General features: G+C 39.4%; 1 protein-coding gene across 2 annotated transcripts in view; it reads left to right on the top strand.

Annotated features, from left to right (window-relative positions):
- The window catches only part of ITPR3 (inositol 1,4,5-trisphosphate receptor type 3), a 356707-nt gene that overhangs the window by 38856 nt on the left and 291715 nt on the right, over positions 1–26136 (top strand). For both annotated transcript variants that reach the window (XM_075264237.1, XM_075264236.1), the window contains exons 3-8: positions 2509–2630; positions 13590–13676; positions 17362–17520; positions 20358–20456; positions 22510–22593; positions 23527–23673. In XM_075264237.1, the coding sequence (XP_075120338.1) occupies positions 2509–2630; positions 13590–13676; positions 17362–17520; positions 20358–20456; positions 22510–22593; positions 23527–23673 (698 nt within the window). The remainder of the gene's footprint in view (positions 1–2508; positions 2631–13589; positions 13677–17361; positions 17521–20357; positions 20457–22509; positions 22594–23526; positions 23674–26136) is intronic.

Genomic DNA, 26136 nt, shown 5'->3' with positions numbered 1-26136 from the left:
TAGGGGAAAAAGGACATACTTTTCTTTTCACCTTATTCAAACGGTTCATTTTATATTGTCTGTTTTACATTAGTTTAACTACTATTTTCTCCTTTATAAAATGTTTTCATGTACGCAAGAAAAAAAGAAGGAAGTACATTATGGCCCAACTCTCTGAAAAAGGTCACATGACTGTACAGTTATCAGAGTGTTTCCTAGCCATTATCTGAAAAATACAGGCTGCAAATGAATGCATTAGGGTCCTTTCCTTCATTTTCATGGATCTATTGGTTCGAATAATTGTAGTTTGTCTGAAATACAGACAAGAATAGTGCATTCCATTTTCTGTATTCCAAGATTTCATTTTCTGTGAAAATACGTATAGGATTCAACAGGTGTGTGTGCTGTCCATGGAGAACACAAACGGAAATCACTGATATATGAAAGAGGACTGAGGCTCGGTTCACATCTGCGTCTGGTTTCCATACGTACATTCCCTTCGCCTCTCTGCATGAAAAATGCAGAGAGAAAAGCGCTGCAAGCAACACTTTTCTCTTCACATTTTTCGCCCTTTTCATGTGGAAACCGAAGGGAAACCACGCTAACCCATTATAGTCTATGGGGTTCACGGGTTTCCTAAGGTAACCGCTTTTTTAATGCAGACTCCCAGAACAGAAACCGGTACGTAGATGTCAACCAATCCTCAGAAGGGTATATACACAAAACGGCCGTATGCACGGCCATCTTGAATGTCCACCTACTAAAAATCATAAAGAAAATGCTAATGTTAACCGCAGTATTTTCATTATTTATCATGGTTTTTTTTGTTTTTTGTTTTTTTAATACAGTCCTATGAAAAAGTTTGGGCACCCCTATTAATCTTAATCATTTTTAGTTCTAAATATTTTGGTGTTTGCAGCAGCCATTTCAGTTTGATATATCTAATAACTGATGGACACAGTAATATTTCAGGATTGAAATGAGGTTTATTGTACTAACAGAAAATGTGCAATATGCATTAAACCAAAATTTGACCGGTGCAAAAGTATGGGCACCTCAACAGAAAAGTGACATTAATACTTAGTAGATCCTCCTTTTGCAAAGATAACAGCCTCTAGTCGCTTCCTGTAGCTTTTAATCAGTTCCTGGATCCTGGATGAAGGGATTTTGGACCATTCCTCTTTACAAAACAATTCAAGTTCAGTTAAGTTTGATGGTCGCCGATCATGGACAGCCCGCTTTAAATCATCCCACAGATGTTCAATGATATTCAAGTCTGGGGACTGGGATGGCCATTCCAGAACATTGTAATTGTTCCTCTGCATGAATGCCTGAGTCGATTGGAGCGGTGTTTTGGATCATTGTCTTGCTGAAATATCCATCCCCGGCTTAACTTCAACTTCGTCACTGATTCTTGAACATTATTCTCAAGAATCTGCTGATACTGAGTGGAATCCCTGCGACCCTCAACTTTAACAAGATTCCCGGTGCCGGCATTGGCTACACAGCCCCAAGGCATTATGGAACCTCCACCAAATTTTACAGTGGGTAGCAAGTGTTTTTCTTGGAATGCTGTTTTTTTTGGACGCCACGCATAACGCCTTTTTGTATGACCAAACAACTCAATCTTTGTTTCATCAGTCCACAGGACCTTCTTCCAAAATGAAGCTGGCTTGTCCAAATGTGCTTTTGCATACCTCATACGACTCTGTTTGTGGCGTGCTTGCAGAAACGGCTTCTTTCTCATCACTCTCCCATACAGCTTCTCCTTATGCAAAGTGCGCTGCATTGTTGACCGATGCACAGTGACACCATCTACAGCAAGATGGTGCTGCAGCTCTTTGGAGGTGGTCTGTGGATTGTCCTTAACTGTTCTCACCATTCTACTTCTCTGCCTTTCTGATATTTTTCTTGGCCTGCCACTTCTGGGCTTAACAAGAACTGTCCCTGTGGTCTTCCATTTCCTTACTATGTTCCTCACAGTGGAAACTGACAGGTTAAATCTCTGAGACAACTTTTTGTATCCTTCCCCTGAACAACTATGTTGAACAATCTTTGTTTTCAGATCATTCGAGAGCGGGCTGTCCATGTTCGGCGACCATCAAACTTAACTGAACTTGAATTGGTTTGTAAAGAGGAATGGTCCAAAATACCTTCATCCAGGATCCAGGAACTGATTAAAAGCTACAGGAAGCGACTAGAGGCTGTTATCTTTGCAAAAGGAGGATCTACTAAATATTAATGTCACTTTTCTGTTGAGGTGCCCATACTTTTGCACCGGTCAAATTTTGGTTTAATGCATATTGCACATTTTCTGTTAGTACAATAAACCTCATTTCAATCCTGAAATATTACTGTGTCCATCAGTTATTAGATATATCAAACTGAAATGGCTGTTGCAAACACCAAAATATTTAGAACTAAAAATGATTAAGATTAATAGGGGTGCCCAAACTTTTTCATAGGACTGTATAGATACATTTCTACTTTCTACCAGCTATTTTATCTTTTTCTATTTCTTTACTGTAGACTGCCTGTTTAAGGTCTGTCCTATGAACAGATATTCTGCTCAGAAGCAATATTGGAAGGCAAAGCAGGCTAAACAGGAAAAGGAAAAGATCTCAGATATCCTTCTTCTGCAGAAGCTTCAGGTAACATGCAAAGGACATTATAAGCAGCTTGACGTGTGGCAATTACCTAAACAAATTTCACTACATCTGTTAGACTCAGCCAACTAATAAAGAAGGATTAGAGAAATCTATGTGTTCTAGTTTTTGCTGTATTATAGTGTAAGTAGGTCACCTAATGCTGTTGCTATATTTATTTGTGATCTGTTATTTTTGTATAGTTCTGGTCAAATCTGAATAATGTTGTTGAGGATGTATACAAAGCAGTATATGATATTATGCCCTATGTTACTAATGACCCTATTTAAAATGATTTTTTTTTTTTTTATTTTTTTTTTGTTTACCATATATTTTTTTTATTATTATTAATATTTTACAATAAAAAAAAATGCAAACAACATCATACTGTAACCAAGTTAACACTGTAAGGCATCTGGACGTATGCCAGTACAAGCAGTGAGAAAATATGCAATGTTACATCCTCTGAAAAGGGATCTAGTATATGGGAGCAAGAGAGGGGAGGATATCATATAGTCAGGATAATGTCAACTTATTAACAAACTCTGCTTCATAGCGTTTGCCACCAATAGGAATAAAGGGGAAGAAAGAAGAGATAAGGGATAAAAGAATATAATGGCCCCCAGTGGTTCCCATAGCTATGTATGTATACAGCAATTAATGAGGCAGGGACAGTAATAAAACAACCTCACCTTCTCTATGGGAGGTTGTAACAGTTAGCTCTTCTGGAGCTACAAAATTTTGTGCAGCTGCTTAACTCTATAAGGATATACAGACACATCCTTGCAGGGTTAAGAGTAGACCACCCAGACAGATGTAGTCAATGGTCAGTTCGGAAGAGGTTGATGTATGAAGGACCACTGCGAGGTCACTGCTTGGGACCACTCCAGGGGCATTTGACTGTTTGATAGATCAATGAAGGGGTATTATATTGTACTATGGTGCATTACACTGTGTGGGGGATACTTTAGGGGCCTTATACTTCAGGCAGGCAACTTAGGGGACATTATTAGACTGTCATCAACACTGTATGTTATAAATTGAAGGGAATTATTACAGTGTTAGGGCACCATGGGACATGCATGGAATGGGTGGGGTCAAAGGGGACATTGGTGGGGTTCGGAGTACAAGTTTGGAGATTGTCTAAGCGGTAATGATAAGGAGGTCTGGACACTAGGCCCACCAATGTTAAAATAGCACTAAAGATGATAAACTCTTATGTAGAGTCTATTGGCTCTGGGGCAGGACCACCAGATGTAGAGCATGTTTCCTGGAAGACTTGCAATGGTAAGTATCCTTTTTACTACTCTTGCACTCTTACTGAACTGTGTATTTTTTACAATAAATCTAATTTGTGATGCTTTGAATACACTCCTGAGTGCTGCAGTGTTTTTTTTTACAATAACTCTGGTGTACAACTTGACCACAAGCACCAACAACAGCTGAATGCAGTAGTATTTATGTAATATTGTTTCCTAGAAGAGCACACCCTGTATAACAGTAAAGTTGGTAATGGATGAGTGATTATAGTAGCCACCTAATACCAGCAGAATAAACCTTTAAAGGTTGTCTACAGAATAAGAGTGATCTGGGAGCTTTTACAGGTTGCTTCCCAAATTTTGGACCACTGCTTATCCGTGACAGTGGAGCACAGGATTCCCATGTTAGGACATGTGAAAGTTGAATTTGATAGATGGAGTGGACCAGTTTGGTATAAATTTGTGTCCTTAGCCCTCTGACATATTTCAAACATTAATTCTCAAAAGCTGTGAGCCTAACCTAAGGAAAAGTGGTGTTTAAAGGAGGATGGAAATAAAGTGCCATAGTTGCATATATTAGTAAAACTCTGAAGGTAGATTAAAGGTGCACTGACATGAAACAAAGTGGGAGATGACTTCCAAGATAAAAAGGTAGATTTTAGTCAGACAATAATCCATTAATAATCCAGTTGTGAAAGGCCTATGGGGAAATAACAAGATTTCTTGAGGCGTGCCATCACCTGTTGTGAACAGCTCTGGCTTGCCATCCCGCTTCACACAGCTTTACCAATGCCAGCACAGTTCTTAAAGCCCCCAGGGAATCCAGCACTCCCTCACTCCACTTCATTGATGAGGTACAGCAAGAAGGACAGGGTCGAGAAAGGAGGGTGTGGGTAATATGGCAGTGGTGGCATAGCCACAGTTTACCTAACTTTTTATGTGTAATCGGGTTTTATTGAGATTTTTACAGTACAACAGAACAAAATAAAGGAAAGAAACAAGGGTCATCAAACCAGGCACGCAGGCCCCAAACAGAATAAATGGGGAAGGGGGGGAAGCCCCCAACCTCGCAACTCAAAAGACCACATGGGCCGCGTAAACGCAAAAATAAGGGAAGGAAAATAACAAAAACAAGCCAGAACCAGACCACACTTTGGTAGAGCAAAAAGAAGAAAAAGGTGGGAAAGGAAATACAGCGACAACCACTATACGGGGACAAAAACGACCAGCACAACGACGAGACAGACACAAAAGGGAGGGAAAAGGGAGACATGGAGGGAAAGGAGGGTAGCCAAGAAGGAAGAGGGGGATGGAAAGGAAAGAGCAGCCAGAGACTAGTCAAGGAAGAAAGACGAGAAAGCAGAAGATTCCTGAAAGATCACCCAGGGCCGCCAGAGCCGATCAAACCGGGAGGAGTCGGGAGAGTCCTCCGCGATCAGAGCTTCCATTCTCCGCATGAGGAGAAATTCCTGTAAGAATTCAAGCATCGAGGGCGGCGTAGAGCTCCGCCAATGTTTACCTAACTTTTTAAAAGTCACTCTAACGTGCACGTAATATGTTGGTCTCAAAGGCCAGGGAGATGGAGGTGATCCTGACTCAGGAGACCTCTGATGAGTTGATTTCATATATACATACTGAGACACATATGGGAGCAGTGGAACAGTTTTGTGTCACTTGTCCCTATGCTCTCCCTGTGTGAGGCTCCATTTATTGAATACCCTTCTTCTCATAAAAGTTTGGGCTATAGTCTGATGACAAAAGCCCTTGATGTGGTACAGATGGAGCACATTTGCTGAAGTTCCGATAGTGCCCCATCTCTGCACTCTACTGGATTGGATATATGGGATTGGACTTCTAGCAGAACCGAAAGAATGTATACTACGGCTTGTGGAGGATAATATGAAACACACTCCTAGACTAAATTATATCAGTTGTTTTAAGACATTGTTGGGCCCATTGCAAAGGTTTTATAAGTGCCTCCCTATCAACGCCACTTAGGCATACCTGACTTGCACAAATTTTAGTGTCCCTTCAGTGGCCCCTACATAGTATAATGTCCCTTAGTGGCCATCAAACAGTATAATGCCCCAGCAGTGGCATCACACATTAACCTGTTCCCCAGTGGACTCTTAGATATTACCCTGTTCCCACTCAGTGGCCAACCCAGACATTATATTTTATTATAATGTCCCCCTCCACTTGCCCCCAAACTATAAATACCCTCTCCTGGTCTGCACACAGTGTAATGTCTTCCTCCTGGTTGCTTTCCCCCACAGTTTCATGGTCCCTTCTGTTGCTCCCAAAAAGAGAAATAACAAACTAAGGGCCCCTTCACACGGCGTATACGCTCACTGCTTTGGAGCGTGTAAACGTTCCGTAGCAGCGGCGTCTAAAGCACTTCCCATTGTTTTCTATGGGAGCCGGCAGACGCACGCTCCCCATAGAAATGAATGGAAAAAGCAGCCCATTCATTTCTATGGCGAGCGCGCGTATGCCGGCTCCCATAGAAATGAATGCGATCTGCTTTTAGACGCCGCTGCTACGGAACGTTTACACGCTCCAAAGCAGTGAGCGTATACGCCGTGTGAAGGGGCCCTAATACTCACCTTTCCCCATTCCCCTATTCTCTTGAGTCTCTGCTCTCTGGGAGCCTTAAGGGAGCATCAGGCTCAATTTAAGTGACGTCATTACATTGCACCTACAAGACACTGGGAGAAGAGTCAGGAGCCCAATTGCGAAGCAGGGAGCGGTCAGCTCTCTGCTTCACCATTGTATTCAACCGCAACCACTGCCTGGAACTGCAGGAAAGCATTCCTCTAAATGCTGGACTGTCTTGATGGGGGCCCCCGCAACTATAGGTGCAAGTGTAACATTTGCCCTATGAATAAAGTGGCCCTTACTGATATGTCCCCTATATTACAAGTGCATTTTAATAAATTAGAATATCATCAAAAAGTTTTTTTTAGTAATTCAATGGAAAGTGAAACACATATATTATATTGAGTCATTACAAACAGAGTAAACTTTTCAAGTGTTTATTTATGTTAATGTTGATGATTATGGCTTACAGCCAAGGGAAACCCAAAAATCATTATCTCAGAAAATTAGAATCATTAACCCAAAACAGCTGCAAAGGCTCCCTAAGCATCTAAAAAGGTCTCTTAGCCTAGTTCAGTAGGCAACACAATCATGGGGAAGATCGCTGACTTCATAGATACCTAGAGTGCTGTATCAAAGCATACTTATGGAAGGTTGAGTGGAAGGAAAAAGTGTGGTAGAAAAAGGTTCACAATCAACCGGGATATCCTCAGCTTGTAATGACTCAATTGAATTACTAAAAAAAAAAACAAAAAAAAAAAAACCTTTTTTAATGATATTCTAATTTATTGAGATGCACTTGAATATCAGGCCAGAAAATTAAAGGAAAGCACATTGAAAGATGTATGCTCCCATCTAAATGTAACCATAAGGATTGAGAAGGCAATGCAGAAATTTTATATGATTTGGGGCTCCTGGCTTAATACACCTGATTGACTGTCTATGGCACTCTTGTTAAATATAAAAACAAGAGATTAAGTCAAATTAAGCCAAAGTAAGCCACATGGGAACATTCTCTGTGATGTGGAAAACAGCTAAATAAAGGAAGTCTACTACCTCCCCAAGCATATTTAGCTATCACTGCCAAGTTTAACCAGAGGATGGGAAAAGGCATGACTGAAGGAAGTAGATATTCTATACATTTCCATAAATATGAATGCTGTTTTCTCTAAAAAGGTATCTAAGCCTTTTTTGAAGCTGTCAGCTATGGCCAGCAACTGGATTAGGCTATTCCACAGATTGACAGTTCTTACAGTGAAAAAGCCTCTAATGATTTAAACCTTTTTTTCTCCATTCGGACCGAGATCACTCTTGCCCTCTGGGATTTTACATGGAACAGTTTTTCCCATATTTGTAGTATGGGCCATTTTATATCTATAGAGGTTTATCATATCTCCCCTTAAACTTTTCTTCTCAAGACTAAACAAATTTAACTCCTTTAATATCTCCCTATAACTGATCTCATTATCTTTGTGGCCCTCCAGACCCAGAGTTGTGGACCTCCCTGTCCTGCGAGTTCATCTCCCTTTTAATGGGGCTCTATCATTGGGAAAAGTCATTTTTAACTAATCACATCCTTGAATAGGCTTTAGAAAGGCTATTCCACACCTACCTTATGTATGTAGATTGCCTCAGTGGTTTTTGAAGTCTGTTTTTAGTCATATGCTACTTAGACTGGGTGCACGATACATCGTGCACCCTCTTTGCTATTGTTTCCTATGTGTTTATACAGGCTGCTGCTGATAATGACTCAGCTTCCTCTTTGCACACACAGATAGGAGAGAATAGCAGGGACGAGTGCTGCTGGAAACTTCCTGTGCTGGTTGGAAGTTCATTAGAATATGAATAAAAACTGACTTATTCAAAAACCACTGAGGCAATTTACATACTAAAGGTAGGTGTGGAATATCCTTTCTAAAGGCTATGCAAGGATGTGATTAGTTAAAAATGAATTTTCCCAATGATAGAGTCCCTTTAATGAAAGACAGTCTCCTGCAGGCCATAGAAGTAACTTATTCACATTGCATGCTGTTATTTAATCTATGATCTACAAGTATACCCTGGTCTTTATCTACCTGTGACTCTCCCAGCTTTACTTCCCCTAGGACTTGCATGTGGATTATTTTTACCCACATAAATAACTTGACACTGTTTTTACTGCATGTCTTCCTGTGTCAGAATGATCTCCGAGCTGTTAGCCATTGCATTCCCCTGTTGTAATTACTTCTACTGAAGTATGGCATCGCTTAAATTTCTTTCCTGGAACATGAAGGGAATAGGTAGTTCTAAGAAATGCTCCATTATTTTATCACACATTAGAAGGAGTGGCCCGATCTAGTATGTTTACATCAAACGCATCTCATGCTGAAACAACCAGACAGCTACACAAGCCATGGGTCCAGTGGGCTATACACTCAACCCACATTTCTTATTTTACAAGGGTATCACTTCTGGTCCAATTGAGACCCAGATAGTCATTTGTCCAGGCCTGGATGGATATACACAACACAGTTCAATTTGTGATTCAATTTCCTGCTTTAATGCTAATATGTGTGGGTGAATTTAATAAAGTACTGTATAACTCCTTAGATAGTTTTATGATTTCAATGAGTTCTGCTAGCTTTTTTTTCCACTAGCAGAATTTTCCCCATTTTATGTTCCATAACCCCCCATCAGAGCTTATCACCGCATCTAAAGGGTTCTGCCAAATTGTTGGCCCCACCTGCACCCCCGCGGCAAGATCGGGGGGTGCCAGTATCAGTATTCTGCAGCCTGGGGTCTGGCCAGTGACCTCGTTACCTGGTTGATCCTGCTGGGATGAGAGGAAGTCAGTTATGTGCCTGTGCATAGCCTAACTTCTTCTATACACTGTGAGACACAGCAGTCTGTATCTCACAGTGTATAGACTCGACTCAGTGATGAAGCCATCACCAATTCTATTAATAAAAAAACATACATACACCGTGTCCGTAACAACCTGTAAAATAAAACTGAAACAATATTTAATGTACATGGTAAACGTCAGAAAAAAAATGGAAAAAGCCCGCCGGAAGTAATGATTTATCACCATCTCACCTTACAAAATATGCTATAAAAAGTGATAAAAAAATCATATGTACCCCAAAACAGTACCAATGAAAAGCACAGGTTATTCCACAAAAAAATAAGCCCTCAACCAACTTTTTCAACCGAAAAATAAAAATGTAACACATCTAAGAAGATGGAGATGCAAAAATCATTGATTTATGTCCCCAAATAGGTTTTTCCTCTGCAGAATTACTAATGCATAAAAAAACAATATAAATGAGGTATCGCTGTAATTGTACCGACCCACAGAATAAAGATAACATGTTACTTATACTGTACACTACATGGAAAAAAAAGGTAAAAAGCAATGCCAGAATTTATTTAATTTTTTTTTTTAATCCACCCAGAAAGAGTTAATATAATTTATTCAATAAGTTGTATGCAACCAAACAAATGGTGTAATTAAAAAATGCATCTCATACCGCAAAAAATAAGCCCTCATATGGCCACATCACTAGAATGATAAAGAAAATATAGCTTGTACAATGTGTAGACAAAACCCCCCAAAATCGCCAAATCATTAGAACACAACTGGCTGCAGCAGGAAGGGAATATATAAGCTGTGAGAGCGGATATCAGGGAACACCCCAGATTTAAAGCTTATAACGGAAAATAAACTAAAAGTGATACCAGAGTGACCCTCCCCAATCATAGGAGCTATTGGGGACATAGTAGGAAATTTGTGTACCCAATGTACCCCGCACAGCTTTGCATTTACTTTTCACTATCCACTGTGCAATCCCACTTGGGATACTAATGCTCATTACACCCCCTGATAAATTCTGTGAGGGGTGTAGTTTCCAAAATGGGGTCACTTTTTGGGGGTTTCCATTGTTTTGGTACTCTAGGGGCTCTGCAAATGCCCCTAGTGCCCCTAGTGGACAAATGGTGCCTGAAAACTATTCCAGCAAATTCCTCTCATTTTGGAGAGGACTGTACACTTTTCAATAACATGAGTTTAAAAAAACAAAAACAAAAAAATGTCTATAAAGGACAGAGCTTTTTCAAAGTCCAGAAACACTACATCAATAGCCAAAACAACAAATCATGTTAGTCTGACAACTTCTGCTCTTAGAAAAACCACGCTCTTCTGTATACAAATCAAATCAAATCAAAAAAGCTTTATTGGCACGTCCGAATAGATATTTGGCATTGCCAAAGCTAGTAAAGTGTGGGGGGGGGGGGAGTTGGACTCGGGTGGGTGAGTGGTGGGGGTGGGGTGGATGGTTTGGGGTATAACAGTCCATGGAGTCTCATCTTCCTCTTCGTTGGTGACTGCTATATGGGGAGGTGGGGGTGGGGCGGGGCGGTTGGTTTGGGGTATAACAGTCCGTGGAGTCTCATCTTCCTCTTCGTTGGTGACTGCTATATGGGGAGGTGGGGGTGGGGCGGGTGTTTTGGGATAAATATAACAGTCCGTGGAGTCTCATCTTCCTCTTGTTTGGTGACAGCTGGACACGTATTGGGCAGCGATCTCCACAGTGGCCTCTTCTTCTCCCAGTAGGATGTAGAGTTTCCTCTTCTCGTCTGCAGATATGAAGTCTGGGATGTGGGCAGAGAGTCTTTGGTAGTAGACGGCCCTCACAGCTGAGTATTTGGTGCAGTGTAGCAGGAAGTGGGTCTCGTCTTCTAGGGCCCCCTGGTCACAGTGCTGGCACAGTCTGTTCTCCCGTGGCTTGTACGTCTGCCTGTATCGCCCCGTCTCTATCTCTAGGTTGTGGGCGCTCAGTCTGTACCGGCTCAGGGTCTGTCTGTGCTTGGGGTGGCGTATTCTCTCCAGGTAGGTGGCCATGGTGTAGTCCCTTTGTAGGGATTGGTATCCCTACAAGTATACAAAGTATTGGTATACACTGAGCTAAAGAACCCATTTAGTAGCTCTGTTTTTTCTTGGTCCCCAGTAACCAACTTTCCATTTGTAATTAAGTATACCAACCAAAGAAACAACCAGCTAAGGTAATAAAACCATCATTTTATTAATGTCATTAAAATAAGACAAAGAATAAACACATAAAGACATTCACAATAGATAAGGGGGAAGAACAACTAATACCCAAACCCAATGCATTGGAAATACAGGCTGGTAAAATTTATATATTATATCATGATTTCAATATAAACTAACATGCATATGCTCAAATGGTAAATAAATGGATGTGAACTATACAATAGATTCTATGTAAAGTGCATGTGCATGAAATCTCATCAGCATATCAAACTATGCCACATTCTTCTGGTCCATATCTTTGTCATGTTATAAGCTGCCCAGCTGACAGTTTCTTTCTTGGTTGTCCACTGACTAATGTAATAGCTACTTACTTCCACCAGAAAGAACACATTTTAATTGTATTTTGTGATATTATTTGCTTGTGGCTAATTTTCTGGGGTAAGTTTCTATGTGTTCATATGTTTGTTTCTATAAAAACATAAGGTTAATTTTAAAATTTTGAAAAAAAATAGCAATATTTTCATCTCATCTTTTATTTTTTTTTATTTTTTTTTACATCTTTTGTATTTTTATCTTCCAGTGACTTAAACTGGTCATGCATGTTAGACCTTAGTCACATGACTTCATATGACATACATTTGACTTACATTTGTTGTCGTATTTTTTGTGGATGTCAAACGTCCATGCTTATCTGTTTATTTGTGGTCCGTAGGTCTGCGAAAAACAAACGACACACATCCTTTTTTTTCACTGATGCTGATGCATGATATGAATGAAAGTCTATGGGTCTGTGAAAAAAATATGGATGAATGCATGTGTCATCCATTTATCACAGATGCAGTGACATTTAAAGTATAGAAAATGAAACAAAAATACATACGTGAAAAGTGGATCAGCCACAAAGGCCTAAATTAGCTGTTGAGTGACAAGTTTTTCTCCTGATTGCCTCACACACGTGCATACTTAGCATGGCTGAGCATACATGTATTCTTAATGAGGAAAGGGGAACAAGCCAGCACCAAATATGTCTAGTGGTGGCTTATTTTTCCAAGAATAATAGGACTAGGCATGTTGAAAAAGCCCATTCCTTATCTACCCAGTATCTCCCATTAATGGAGAGCTTGCTATCATTTAATTAGATGGGCTGCCTGCCCTGACAAAATAGGTTCAGTTGTTAAAGGGGTTGTCCGGGATAAAATTAAATCCCTCCATTAATCTAAACACCCTCCCCCCACCTACTTTCTAAATAACATCATTTATCAAAAATGTATACTTACCCATATCACTGGGGCAGTCATGTGATCGTGCCAGGGACATTTTCTGGTCATGCAGTAACGATCTGTTTCCCCGTTTCCGGAAATGGAACGTCACTACCACTCGCCCCTTCCCCCATCCACTCCATCATACTTACCTCTCTTCCTTCCAGACTTCTTCCTGCAGGATGGCTTCTCCCTGTTTCCTGATTGCCTAAGTGGGTGCTACAGACTCAGCGCTGCTCTGTGCAGCTGATGATCCACCTCTACTGCGCAAACATGGGAGCAGCATCAGAAACCTGCGCAGTAAGGTCAATCATTGGCTACAGAGCAGCACTAGGTCTATAGCATGTATCGTCAGTCAGAAATGAAGAAGGGGCCATCCCACAGGAGGAAGACTGGAAGGAAGATGGATAAGTATGATGATGTGGGGAGGTTGGGCTGAGTAGGTTGTGAAAGGCTAGTAGTGGGCGAGATAGCTAGAAAGACAGAGAGGGGGTTTATAGGAGGGAGACAGGAAGGGGGGAGTAAGGTGAGAGGGAGCTATGTGGAAGTTACATAGCAGGAAGCTGAGCCAAATGAACAAATACAGAAGATACCAGGAGCTCCCAGAGACACTCAGAAATCACTCAAAACACTGCTAAAGGTATAAGGGTGCATGTATTAACCCATTAATAGCACTAACAGACTAAAAAAAAACCAAAAAAAACATTTTTTTGCCTGGAACATTTTTTAACTTTAGTTAGGTATGAAACAGTTTCTAGTCTAACTCATTGTATGAAGAGGGTGTGTGTCTGAACAGTTTCTGTCCTCTCATTTGTAGCATGCGGCAACAATGGAACAGAAACAAAATGACACAGAGAACAAGAAGGTTCATGGTGAGGTGGTGAAATATGGCAGTGTAATACAGGTAAGTAATGTCCCATGTAAATTTAGGCTGGGTTCACACGTTGCCTTTTTAGATAAGACTTGCATGCAGGTTTTAAATTGAAGTAATAAGTAGCATGATTTTCTAAACAGTTTTTTTTTCACTACTGTTTCTTGGGGTGTTTGGTGACCATTTTTGTAATATACTTTATTATACTATATATATTTTTTTTTTTATTATAAAACGGGCTGTAATATTCTCCCTACCAACCCTATAACTGAGCTGTTACTAAGGAAAGTCCATGCACATTTGTATTGTAAATATCCAGGCCTGAAATACTTAAAGGGGAATGATCACTTTAAATGGCTGTATGGAAGCCTCCACACGGAGTTTAGGCTCCGCACATTCAGACACGTAAACACGTGTCAAAGTATAATCAATGGGAGGCTTTTAAACCCATTGATTTCAATGTGCAGCGCGCATAAGACCGGCACACATTGAAGTCTATAGGATTGTGTTTTACAGCAGGTACTTTGACGCGTGTTTACGTGTCTGAATGAGTGGAGTGTAAACTCCATGTGAAGACTCCCTATCTCTGGTTTCATCCAAAAATGTTCTGATATCACAAGAAAGTTAAGTACTAGCTATAACAGAACCTGATATATCACGAGTTAAAATCACAAGCGGGAATTTGAACTTACTATACAGTAGTTCATTTTGTATATAAAATCACATTCCCATACAGCTATTTGAATTGACCATCCCCCCTTTGGTAAATGTTTCATCCCTAAATACTGCATTGAGTACAGATGTACAGAGTCTCCTTGGCAATGCCTAGTTAGAAAGTGGGAACTTTACAGTCTGTTTTCTATTAAAAGAAAGTTTGATAGGTTAATAAAGTATGTTACAAAAATGTTCTCCACACTACCACTGATACAATAGCAAAAAAAATAAAATAAATAAACAAAATGGGAGTTACACTTACATCTACATAAATAGTTACATGTTTTACTATACATTTTACCTGTATGCTAAGGTCCGTCAAACCAATGTTTTACTGGCATAGTAGAAATGTGCAACTTAGTTGAAATGCAAACTCATTCATGCAATTAGAAAAAGAAATATGCAATTGTTGAATAAAAAAAAGCACAAATTCTCAGAAAAATGCCCCTTTTATTTACAGTCATGGCCAAAAGTTTTGAGACTGATATAAATTTTGTTTTTCACAAGTTTGTTGCTTCAGTTTTTATAATGGCAATTTGCAATAATTTTGGGTCGTTATGAAGAGTGATCTAAAGAATTGAGGTCATTCTTTTCATGAAATTCAAGTTAATTACAAAAACCTCATTTTCACTGAATTTCAGTCCTGCCACAAAATAACCTGCTAACATAATTTACGTGATCTTCTTGTCAGCTCAAAGAATTGTTAATGATGAGGCAGCTGATATCATGTTGATTGAATCTGAAAAGTAGTTTGGTTGGTGTAGACCTGGATTGTGCTTGAAATCATTGTCATCTTCTGTTAACTATGGTTAACTCTAAGGAAGCACACACAGTCATCATTGCTTTGTATCAAAAGGACTGTACAGACAAGAGTGTCCCTAAATCAACTATTTGGGAGCATTCACATGGAGTAAACACGCGTGTATTTTTGCAAAATACACGTGTAAAAATAAGACTCCCATTGACTTCAATGATATTTTTAGTTTATTTATAGTTTACTCCGTGTAAAGGCTCCCTTAATCAGTAATCAAGAACTTCAAGGAGACAGGTTCAATTGCTGTGAAGAAGGCTTCATTGTGCTTAGTCCAGCAAGTGCCAATCTCTTAAAACACGGCTCACTCAGCTCATTCTGAGCCGTACACGTGAGTGCTTCCCATTCACTTCAATGGGAGCGCTCGTAGAGAAAAAAGCTGCCCATTCATTTCAATGGGGAGTGCTCGTATGCCGGCTCCCATTGAAATGAATGGGATCTGCTTTATACGTGCTGATTCTGAGCGTGTTTTAACGTTCAGATTCAGTCAGCGTATCCGTAGTGTGAATGGGCCCTAAAGAGGATTCAGCTATGAGATTAGTTCAACATCAGTACAGAGCTTGTTCATGCTTGTTCAATCTACATAAAAAAAAAAAAAAAAAAAAAAAGTTTCCTTTTATTCAAGAAATGAAGTAAAAGTTATGTTTTATGAATATTGGTTTGCTGGGCACATTTTTCATGGATATTGAATTTAAATATGGTGGCCGCTCAGGAGCAGAACAGAGATCTGGCTCTAATATGCGATGAGTGCCTCTGTCAAAGCTGCTCATAGCGGCCTTTTTTGCAAGATCCACAGCTAGTGTCCTATTTTCCCATTGTTGTGGCAGCCAGGAGCCTATTAAAAGTTTCCAGGTTGTTTGCAATTCATTTGTATGGCAGGCTACTTTATGCAGCCTGTCCTACGAATGCCGATTTTTGCAATGCATTAGTGATCAGACCCCCTGGGGATTCAAGACTTCTAGGGAATCTAATAAATGTATTTAAAGGTCAAATAATCCCCCTTTCCCTAGAATAAATATAAAAGTTAAAAATGATTATGAAACACATACACATAAGGTATCCCTGTGTCCGAAAAGCGCGGTCTACATATATTTTTCACGTATGATGAACTCCATAGAAAAAAGAAATCAAAAGTGCCGAACCGATATTTTTCTGCTATTTTGCCTCTGATTAAAAGACACCTTATGCATCCCCGTATATCTCCGGAAATATAAAAAAAAAATTATGGGTGTCAGAATATGGCAACTTCTAGAAAAAAAATCTGTTTTGCAAAATTTTCGATTTTTGTTTAGTGATTAATACGTGAATAAAAATATATTAATTTTTCTATCCCTGGAATCATACGACACAGAATAGAGGTGAAATGTCATCTTGGCTGTAGGATGAATGACATAAAAATGAAGCCTGTAAGAAAGTTGCACAAATGCACTTTTTCTGCAATTCTATGTCATTCTGAATTTTTTTTCAGCTTCCCAGTACATGGTACAAAATTATAAATGGTACCATTATGAAGAACAATTTGTCCAGCAAACATTAAGCCTCATATGGCTCTGTGAAAGGAAAAATAACAAAGTTATGGGGTTTGAATGGCAGGAAGTCAAAAACAAAAATCGAAAATTCCTTAAGCGGTAGGGGGTTAAGATGGAGATGGCCATGTGACCAATGGATTCTTCTTCCTAAGAAGAAGAAAACAGCTATATTTTCGAGTCCTGCACCATCCCATTAAATACAGATTTTGCTGCAGATTCACCTCAGATTTCACCTGTATTGCATAGCAAGTGGTAAAAGTTGTATGGAAAATCATAGACGTAGCTGCAACAGAATGAGCATGTTGCAGATTACCAATTTGCTTCCTGATTTTCTGAGTGGAAAATGTCCATAACATATGGTAAGATTTGTAAAGTTTCACTTATTTGTCTTGTACTGTTCTCCACTTTGGATTTTACCTACACATATATGCAGGTAAAATCTGGAGTAAATGTGACATGAATGACGCACTCTTAGCAGTCTGTCATTTGCGAGAGGTACACAATCACAGACACTAACGTTCACGTACCAGGATTAGGAAATGAGAAACAGTCTGATACAGTTCAGGTTATGTATATCCATGGTTTATTAATTTGATCTAGTTTATACATGAAAGCTATTCCTGTGTTTACTGTGTGATATTTATGTAACTGCACTTCATTATAGCTGCTTCATATGAAGAGTAACAAGTATCTTACTGTGAATAAACGCCTTCCTGCATTGCTGGAAAAGAATGCCATGCGTGTTACACTAGATGCAACTGGAAATGAGGGGTCCTGGCTTTTCATTCAACCCTTTTGGAAACTGCGCAGTAATGGAGACAATGTAAGGAAATGCCTGGAATATACAAAGGATTAAGCATACTGTAAATTAAAAATGATAAGAAAGGATATTATATACAGAGTATAAGAAAGTTTAACATTTAAATATCAATTTCATCCATATGTAAACTTATCGAAGATAGTTACATTGTCCACATTTAAAGGGGTTGTCCCATAACAAGGATCCTATCTATACTGCTAGGTTATGTGGATATAAGACTTTTCATAAATACATTGCTTTATCAAAACTGCTTTGTTTGGCCGCTATCTTAATTTATTTACTTCTTTGTTGACACTGGTCCTTGGGTTTATCTGCTCATTAGTCAATTGACTGCTTGTTCTCAGGGGGGGAAGGAGGGGCTGACAATAGATAGGGGAGGGGGAGGTGAGAGCTCCAGGATTACTGTGCTGTCTATCTTCAGCTTTTCCACTTATCAGCCGGTTTAATTGAATTTGGCTGATAAGGGCTGAGATAAGGAGTCCCTTACCTCTGTATGTAATGCAAGCTGACTCAAATCCAGCTCTGCTACATCATTTTCCACATCAGCGTCATACTGTGGATCATAGCAGATAGCAGAGCAAGTGAAACCCCGCCCACCAATGTGCGAGAAATCCAGGAAGTGAAGAGAGTACAGAGCCTTCAGGCTGCAGAGCAAGAGTTATGGGAATACCCCTTTAACTTCTATGGTGAAGTTGTTACTCATTTAACGCTAGGTTCATACAAGTGTTCGGGTTTCATTTTTCGGGTTCGCTTGGGTACCCAAAAATTGGAATCCCTATCCTCTTAAAGAGTGGTTACGCGTGGAAACCTGCAAACCGGTAGACTTTAATGAGGTCCTCCGGGTTTCCATTTGGTTTCTGCCCCAATTTATCAGAGACAAAGTCCTGCTTCCTAAGCATAGGACAGAAGTATTTTTCATTTGGTTATATTGGATCAATGTTTAGTTGTGTAAAAAGATTCTAGTGCGATGTTACAAGTGAACAAATCCTCCATCAGGCATGTATCTAATGATTCCGAAATAGAAGAACAAATTGAAAGCGATTCATGAAGGAGATTCCCTTGAGAGCAAGTGACCTGGATGAGGTGTGTCCTGCCAGGGGAGATAAGTGAGTCCAGAATTCCTACATATGCTATATTGCTTCTCCCCAAGCATAATCTCCTTCAGGCTAAGGCCCCACGTTGTGGAAACAGCTTTTTTTGTTTCAGTTTTTGTTGCGTTTTTTTGAGTCAAAGTAACAAATAGCGTTGACTAAACAAATGACAACAAAAGGAATGGGAAATATATAGGAACTACTTATTCTTCTACCTTCTGCTCAATCCACTTCTGGCTTTGCTACAAATTCTGCAACAAAAAAAGCTTTGGGTCCTTAGCCTAAGGCTAAGTTCACACGGAGTTTTTTGGTCAGGTTTTGGCAGAAATCCGCCTCCAAACCCTGAACCAAAAAAACACCTCACCATTCAAAGTATACAAAATGCTTCTGAGTCTTTTCCACTAGCACTGAAAAAAGCCTCCCATTGACTTCAATAAGCTCTGTTAGGGCTAGTTCAGATGTGGGGCGCCCGCGTGGGTTTTGACACAGAGAGAGACGCGGCAAGCCGCGTCTCTCTCTGGTCAAAACCCGCCTCCCACGACCCTCACGGTCGCGGCTTTCCCCTCCTGTCGGATCAAATGAATGAGCCGACATAGGAGGGTGCTACCGCTAGGTGCGCCGCGGCTTCCACCTGAAGAAAGGACATGTCGCTTCTTTTCTCCGCTAGCAGCAGCCCGCCGCTAGTGGAAAAAAGAAGCCTGGCGTTCTGCATAGACCACCATTGTAAAGGGGCGGATTTTGAAGCAAAATCCGCCCCTTTGTTCACGTGTAAACGAGCCCTTAGCTTTTTATTCCGTTTAGTGGAAAAAAGCTAGTGGCACCCATTGAAGTCAATGGGAGGCTTTTTTTTTCAGCACTGAAAATTCAGCACCAAATAAAGCGCCTTTTCCTACGTGTGAATGGACCCTTAGAGTCTCTCTCAATATGCTCTACTATTCTAGAATCATTAAATACATGCCTGATTGGAGGGTGTGTTCACCTGTAACAGTGCACTATAATTTTATGAACAAGCGGAGATTGAAGACATATGTAACCAAATGAAAAATACTTAAAGAGGACCTTTCACCACTTCTAACAAATCAGGTTTGTTAATTGGTGCTGCTCCGCTGATTCCAGTACAGTTGGAATTTTTTCTCTAGCCTACACAGCTCCCCAGCAACAAGCAAAAGTTAGTTTTGATGCCTGATGTGCTATTTTGACTCTGTAATGTCAGAAGGGTGGTGTCAGGCAAGGGGGCGTGATTCAGAGCTCCAATTATATGCAGCCAGTGTCAGACCCCTTGTCTGCTCCTGCCTGACACTGCCCCTCTGACAATACAGTACTTAAATAGCATATCAAAACCAAAACTAACATTATTCATTACTCAAAAATGGTTGGGGCAAGAGAACAAAATGTAACTGTGTTGGAATCAGTGGTGCAGCACAATTTAATTGATGTAACGATTTGGACTTGTTGGAAGTGGTGAAAGGTTGTCTTTAATTGAAGCTGAAAATGTTTGAAGTGCTGTCCTAACTTACATCCTTTTGGATTCTGTCCCCATTTCAACATGAACACTTGCTTTGATGAAAAGACAGAGTGCTGCCTATCACTTGTCATATAGATATATATAGTTGTATACTGGAGAGCAGAGATAGATAGATAGATAGATAGATAGATAGATAGATAGATAGATAGATAGATAGATAGATAGATAGATAGATAGATGTTTCTGTGAACTTAACCTCAATTCAATATCCCTTTATCTTATAGGTTGTTGTTGGTGATAAAGTAAATCTTAACCCTGTGAATGCTGGGCAACCTCTACATGCCAGTAACTATGAACTTAGTGACAATCCAGGCTGCAAAGAGGTGAGAACAATAGATTTATAGGTCCAGGCAAATATGCATTGTAGTTTTTCTGCAGCGCTTTTCACAGAAAGATAGCGCAGAGTATTCCTCTTTCTATTTCAATTATACCATTACAGAAAACGCCAGTGTTTCTGTGGGGTTAATAGACATGCTATGATTTACAAAACATGAGTTTTTTTTAAATCACAGCATGTCCCCTATGAATATTTTTCTGCAATGTGTGGATGAAATAAGCCAGAATTCCATCAATTTATAGCAATATATGTTATATGTTATAATATTATGGCGTTTAAAGGGATTCTACCATTAAAATCGATTTTTTTTGTCGATTACATGTAGGAATAGCTACTAGCTTTCTTAAGGCTATTCCTCGTGTGACAAAAAATTCGACTTTAATGGTAGAATCCCTTTAAGCTATGTGGGGCCATAACCTAAATGGGGTATTCCCATTTCAAGGATCCTATCTATATTGATAGCTTATGTAAATTCAAAAGTTTTCCTAAATACATTGCTTTAGCAATGCAGCTTCATTTACCTGCAATGTAAAATTATTCCTTCCATTGTTTCTGCATGGTTTCCTTGGTCCCTGGCCTGTTATCTGATATCAGGTTGATTGATGTGACTCACTCACTGCTCCCTGGAGAGAGGGGTTAGTGAGTTTTTTGTATATGGTTCAGAGCTGCTACTGTGTGTCTGGATAACCAAGTCAGATAGTAGCTGATAAAGGCAATCTATCTTGTAAGAATGCAAGACTGTTGTCAGTGCCTGGGAGCATGTAAGTTTTTTTTTCCGCTCCAAACTTATATAATGTAATATATACATTAACTGTTCATATTATTTGATTGGCTGTTATATTAGATTTCTAATAACCATAATAAAGAATATCTCATGGTAAAGGCAATGTCTATATCTACTGAGATACTTCATAGAGTCAAATCCGGAAAATTCAGTGGGCTCCTTCTATGAACTTTGAGCTTTAGTTCCTTCTATAGGTTTTCTATTGTAATCCGGTCAGACTGGTCGGACCATTCTAGCAACTTTATTTTCTGTCACTGAAACCAATTGAGGCTATGACCCCACGGGGCTTCCCGCAGCAAAAATGCTTCGGGAAAAAACCACAGCAGCAACACATCGCAGTTCTTCCTGCAGCGGTCTAGACAGAAAGTTCACAGAGGTTTCCTCTGTGGACTTTATGTTTCAATTATACCTATGTGGAAACCATGGAAATCACAGTGTGTCTGCAGTGTAGCCGCAGTGTAGGTTTTTACCGGACAGTGGGCATGGGATTCGCTGACTGTAAAATGCCGCCATTTTTCCTGTGGAGTTTCTGCCACAGGCAAATTGTGGTGTTTATGCCCCATGGGGCCCCCGCCTGACACTTTCCTTGGCTGTTTGTTTGGGATCATTGTCTTGCTGAAATGTCCATCCTTGTTTCATCGTCATCATTGGTGACATTTTCAATACTTATTTTTCCCCTCTGTATATTACGGTAATATATATTAATTGACTCTTGTTCTTGTCGATCGATTTTAAGAGTATGTGATATAGAAATGTGGATATTGAGAGCTAAGTTTTTGTGATAGATTTCTTCCTTATCTTTATTACTGCAATGTTTTCTTGTTGTATTTTGTAACTGTGATGAATTTATTTAAAATAAAAGAATGTTTTTTTTCTGCACTGTTTTTCACAGAAAGCTCACAGAGTTTTCCTCTGCAGATTTTCTGCTTTTATTATACCTGTATGGAAAATTACAGCGTTTCCACAGGTATAATTGACATGCTGTGCAAGCGTTTTTGAAATCGTAGCATTTTAGCTGCAGATTTTTTTCTGCAATGTGTGGATGGGATTAACTGACTTTGGTTCATAAGAATGCAGCAAAATCTGCAACAAAAAAGCTGCATTTCCGCAATGGGGGCCTGAGTCTTAGGGCAGCATATTTGACATATAGTCTATATGACAGACCAGCTTTAAATTATATAAATTATGCATAAATTATTTAGCACAAAACCTAGTGCAATATCAGTACATATACATTTCATTGATATTGTTTTAGGTGAATTCTTTAAATTCTAACACAAGCTGGAAGATCAATCTATTTATGCAATACAAGGACTACATGGAGGATGTCCTGAAAGGGGTAAGAACAAAAATATGAAATATATGTTTTAATATTTCTCATTACTCCTGAACTACATAAAAAACTATTTTCCATTACAACTCTTTTAATTGAGCCAAAATCTATATAGGTACATTTCATGGCTATGTCTTTGTGTAGTTTGATCCAGCAGACATGTAATGCTCTACTCCTCATCTCAGTAACCTAAGGACTATATAGCAGATGTACAGCAGAATCAGACTACACAGGAGACACGTAATTCTGCCTTGGAGCTGCACACAACAGTAGGAATTCTAGATGATACTTGCAAAGTTTAAACGTATCTATATGGACTTTTATAGATGTACCATAGCAGAAGAACATGCACTTTAATCATGTCACAGGGCAGGCTTGCAAGTGCCTCATAGGTGTTGACAGTCCAGTGAAGACTCTTGGCTATTTCACAGTAACACATCACAGAATGCTGTTCAAGAAACAGATTTCAGGCCTACAGATTGACACATCATGGAACACTGGATCTGTCATTCAAGAAGAAAAGCAAGACATTAGGGAGGATTTTCTAAGGAATAGTCACAAATTTTCACTGGCTTGCCAACGCCCATATGATGCTGCATGACATGCAACAAAATTGAAGCACATTTTTTCCGCTATGTTATCTCTATGAAAGCCCATGTTTGTAAACTGATAAATGTTAGTTTCTCAGTTTGTCTATTCACAGAGAAGAAATTGTGCAAAAACATGCAAGTGTGAATCCATCTTTACAATGAAATATTGTAATATACAAGTACATTTTTTCTTGTTTCCTGTTTTGTTGCAATATTTAATTTTTTTTTTTTATTAAATATACTCCAACACATAGAACTTGCCCCAATTTTTCATATGTTTGAGCTCTTATTTTGCACTTTATTTTGTGCTTCCTTGATGCACGTATTTACCATTTAATTATGTTTATAGGGGGATGTGGTTCGCCTCTTTCATGCTGAGCAAGAGAAGTTTCTCACATGTGATGAATATAAATCTCGGCACCATGTATTTCTACGTACCACTCTGCGCCAGTCAGCTACTTCAGCTACTAGCTCCAATGCACTCTGGGAGGTGGAAGTAAGAAGCATTATGTCTTTTATTTAAAGCTTTTAATGATTTTTTGGGGGGATTTCACCCTGCTGTATTGAAAATTGTCTTCAACTTCATTTTTAACACAGCTGTATACAGCAATAAATATGTACCATGTAATTGACATTTTTATGGTCTTTGGCTCCTGTGTAGAAATGGGGATAATAATGTCACTCCTTAAGGAGAGACCACCTATTAGGTGTGTGGAGACTTATACAGCCATAGTCGCTCCACTGTAAGGGATCATGGGAGGAATATGCAAATCTGTCTCCCAAGATGTAAATAGGGAGACAGTGCCTCTGTTATGCTGGGATTTATCCCACATTATGCAGTAAATGCTTCTGGGAAAATCGGGCATGATGTTCAGGATGCTTCCTATAGAGGGTAGCATAACAGAGGCACTGCCTCCCTATGTAAATCTTGGGAGACAGATTTGCATATTCCTCCTGTGTAGAAAAACTGTTATATGTGTCTGTGTTTTACTGTCTTTTACAGTCCCACGTGTGGTGGGACTGTTTGCAAACCAAATTAATTTTACCTGACTTGGTTTTTGCAAGTGTGTCCAGTTACTAGTCATCCTGGAAGTGGCACATACAGTAAGACATTGAGGCAAGAAAAACACATAACTTCATTACAAAGTATTGCATCTGTTTTCAGTTATTTCAGAAAGGACTGTGGAGTTGATAGGTCAAACCACTGACTCCTGTATTTATCCTAAGCTCAACTCCTTTGTAAATGAAGCAGCAAATATCCTTTAACTAGTGATTTAATTGCTATCAAAGTAAATAACCATGTAATTAATTATATAATATTATAATTGTTTAACCCCTTAGCGACCCTTGATGTAACTGTACGTCATGGGTCGCATGGGGATGTATGGAGCGAGCTCACACGCTGAGCTCGCTCCATACACGGCAGATGCCGGCTGTATAATACAGCCAGGACCTGCCACTAACAGCAGCGGTCGGTGCCCGAGCCGATCGCTGCTGTTAACCCTTTACACACTGCGGTCAAACGTGACCGCAGTGTGTAAACGGCGCCGGCGGCATGGGCGCCGCCATGTTTCCCCGATCGCCGCCCTCCTGAACGTCACAAGAGGGCGGTGATCGGTTGCTATGACAGCCGGAAGCCTATTGAAGGCTTCCAGGCTTGTCTCTGCCCGAGATCTATTAGACGATGCCAGAGGCATCGTCTAATAGAAGTGCTGCAATTTTCCTATTCACTGCAATATTGTAGTATTGCAGTGAATAGTATGAGCGATCAGACTCCCTAGGTTTCAAGGTACCTAAGGGGTCTGATCATAAATGTAACAGAAGAAAAAAAAAAGTTTTTAAAAGTATTAAAAAAATAAAGAAAATATAAAAGTTCAAATCACCCCCCTTTCCCTAGATCAGCTATAAAAGTAATTAAAGAACATTAAACATAAACATATTAGGTATCCCTGCGCTCCAAAATGCCTGAACTATTAGAATATTAAAACATTTATCCCGTACTGCGAACGGCGTAGCGGCAAAAAAAATAAAAACAGCCAAAAGCGTTTTTTTCAACACTTTGCCTCCTATAAAAAATTGAATAAAAAGTGATCAAACCATCGGATCTTTCCCCAAATGGTATCAATAGAAACGTCATCTTGTCCCGCATAAAAAGACACCACAACCAGCTCCATACATGGAAATATGAAAAAGTTACAGGTGTTAGAACATGATGACACAAATTTTTTTTTCTATTTTGCAAAGTTTATCATTTTTTTAAAAGTATCAAAAAATTTCAAATACTATATAAATTTGGTATCACCGCGTTTGTACTGACACGTAGAACACAGGTAACATGTCATTTGTACCAAACAGTGAATGCTGTAAAAATTAAACCCATAAAAAAATGGCGCAAATGCATTTTTTCTCCAATTGCGCCTCATTCTGAATTTTTTTCCAGCTTCCCAGTACATTGCACAGCATATTGAATGGTGCCATTACAAAGTACAATTTGTCCCGCAAACAATAAGCTATCATGTGATTCTGTGAACTGAAAAATGAAAAAGTTATGGCTCTTGAAATGTGAGGAGGGAAAAACGAAAATGCGAAACCAAAAAATGGCCTGGTCCTTAAGGGGTTAATATAATTGAAAATAATTCATGTTATTTTGTAGCCGAAGTTGGAAACTTTTTTCCAACTCCGACTCCACGGCCTTGATTATAGTGTATCCATAGTTAACACAAATACTCTGAGAAATAAACTAGAATAAATTATAAATTCATTCTTATGTATTCTTAAATGATACCTGGGACCAGGAATAATATATAATAATAATAATAATAATAAGTAAGTACAGGCAGCAAATATGAATGAACAAACTTAACTGAGTATTTATATGTGTGTTTGACCCATTTTTACCATTCCGCATATTTCAGGCTCATGCAATACTTCCTTGTTTACACATTCCGTTTGTACGAGT

The sequence above is a fragment of the Leptodactylus fuscus genome, chromosome 2 (genome assembly GCF_031893055.1).
Source record: "Leptodactylus fuscus isolate aLepFus1 chromosome 2, aLepFus1.hap2, whole genome shotgun sequence".
NCBI lineage: Eukaryota > Metazoa > Chordata > Amphibia > Anura > Leptodactylidae > Leptodactylus > Leptodactylus fuscus.
Note: the sequence above shows the minus strand (reverse complement) of the source record. Positions and strands in the feature narration are given on the sequence as shown.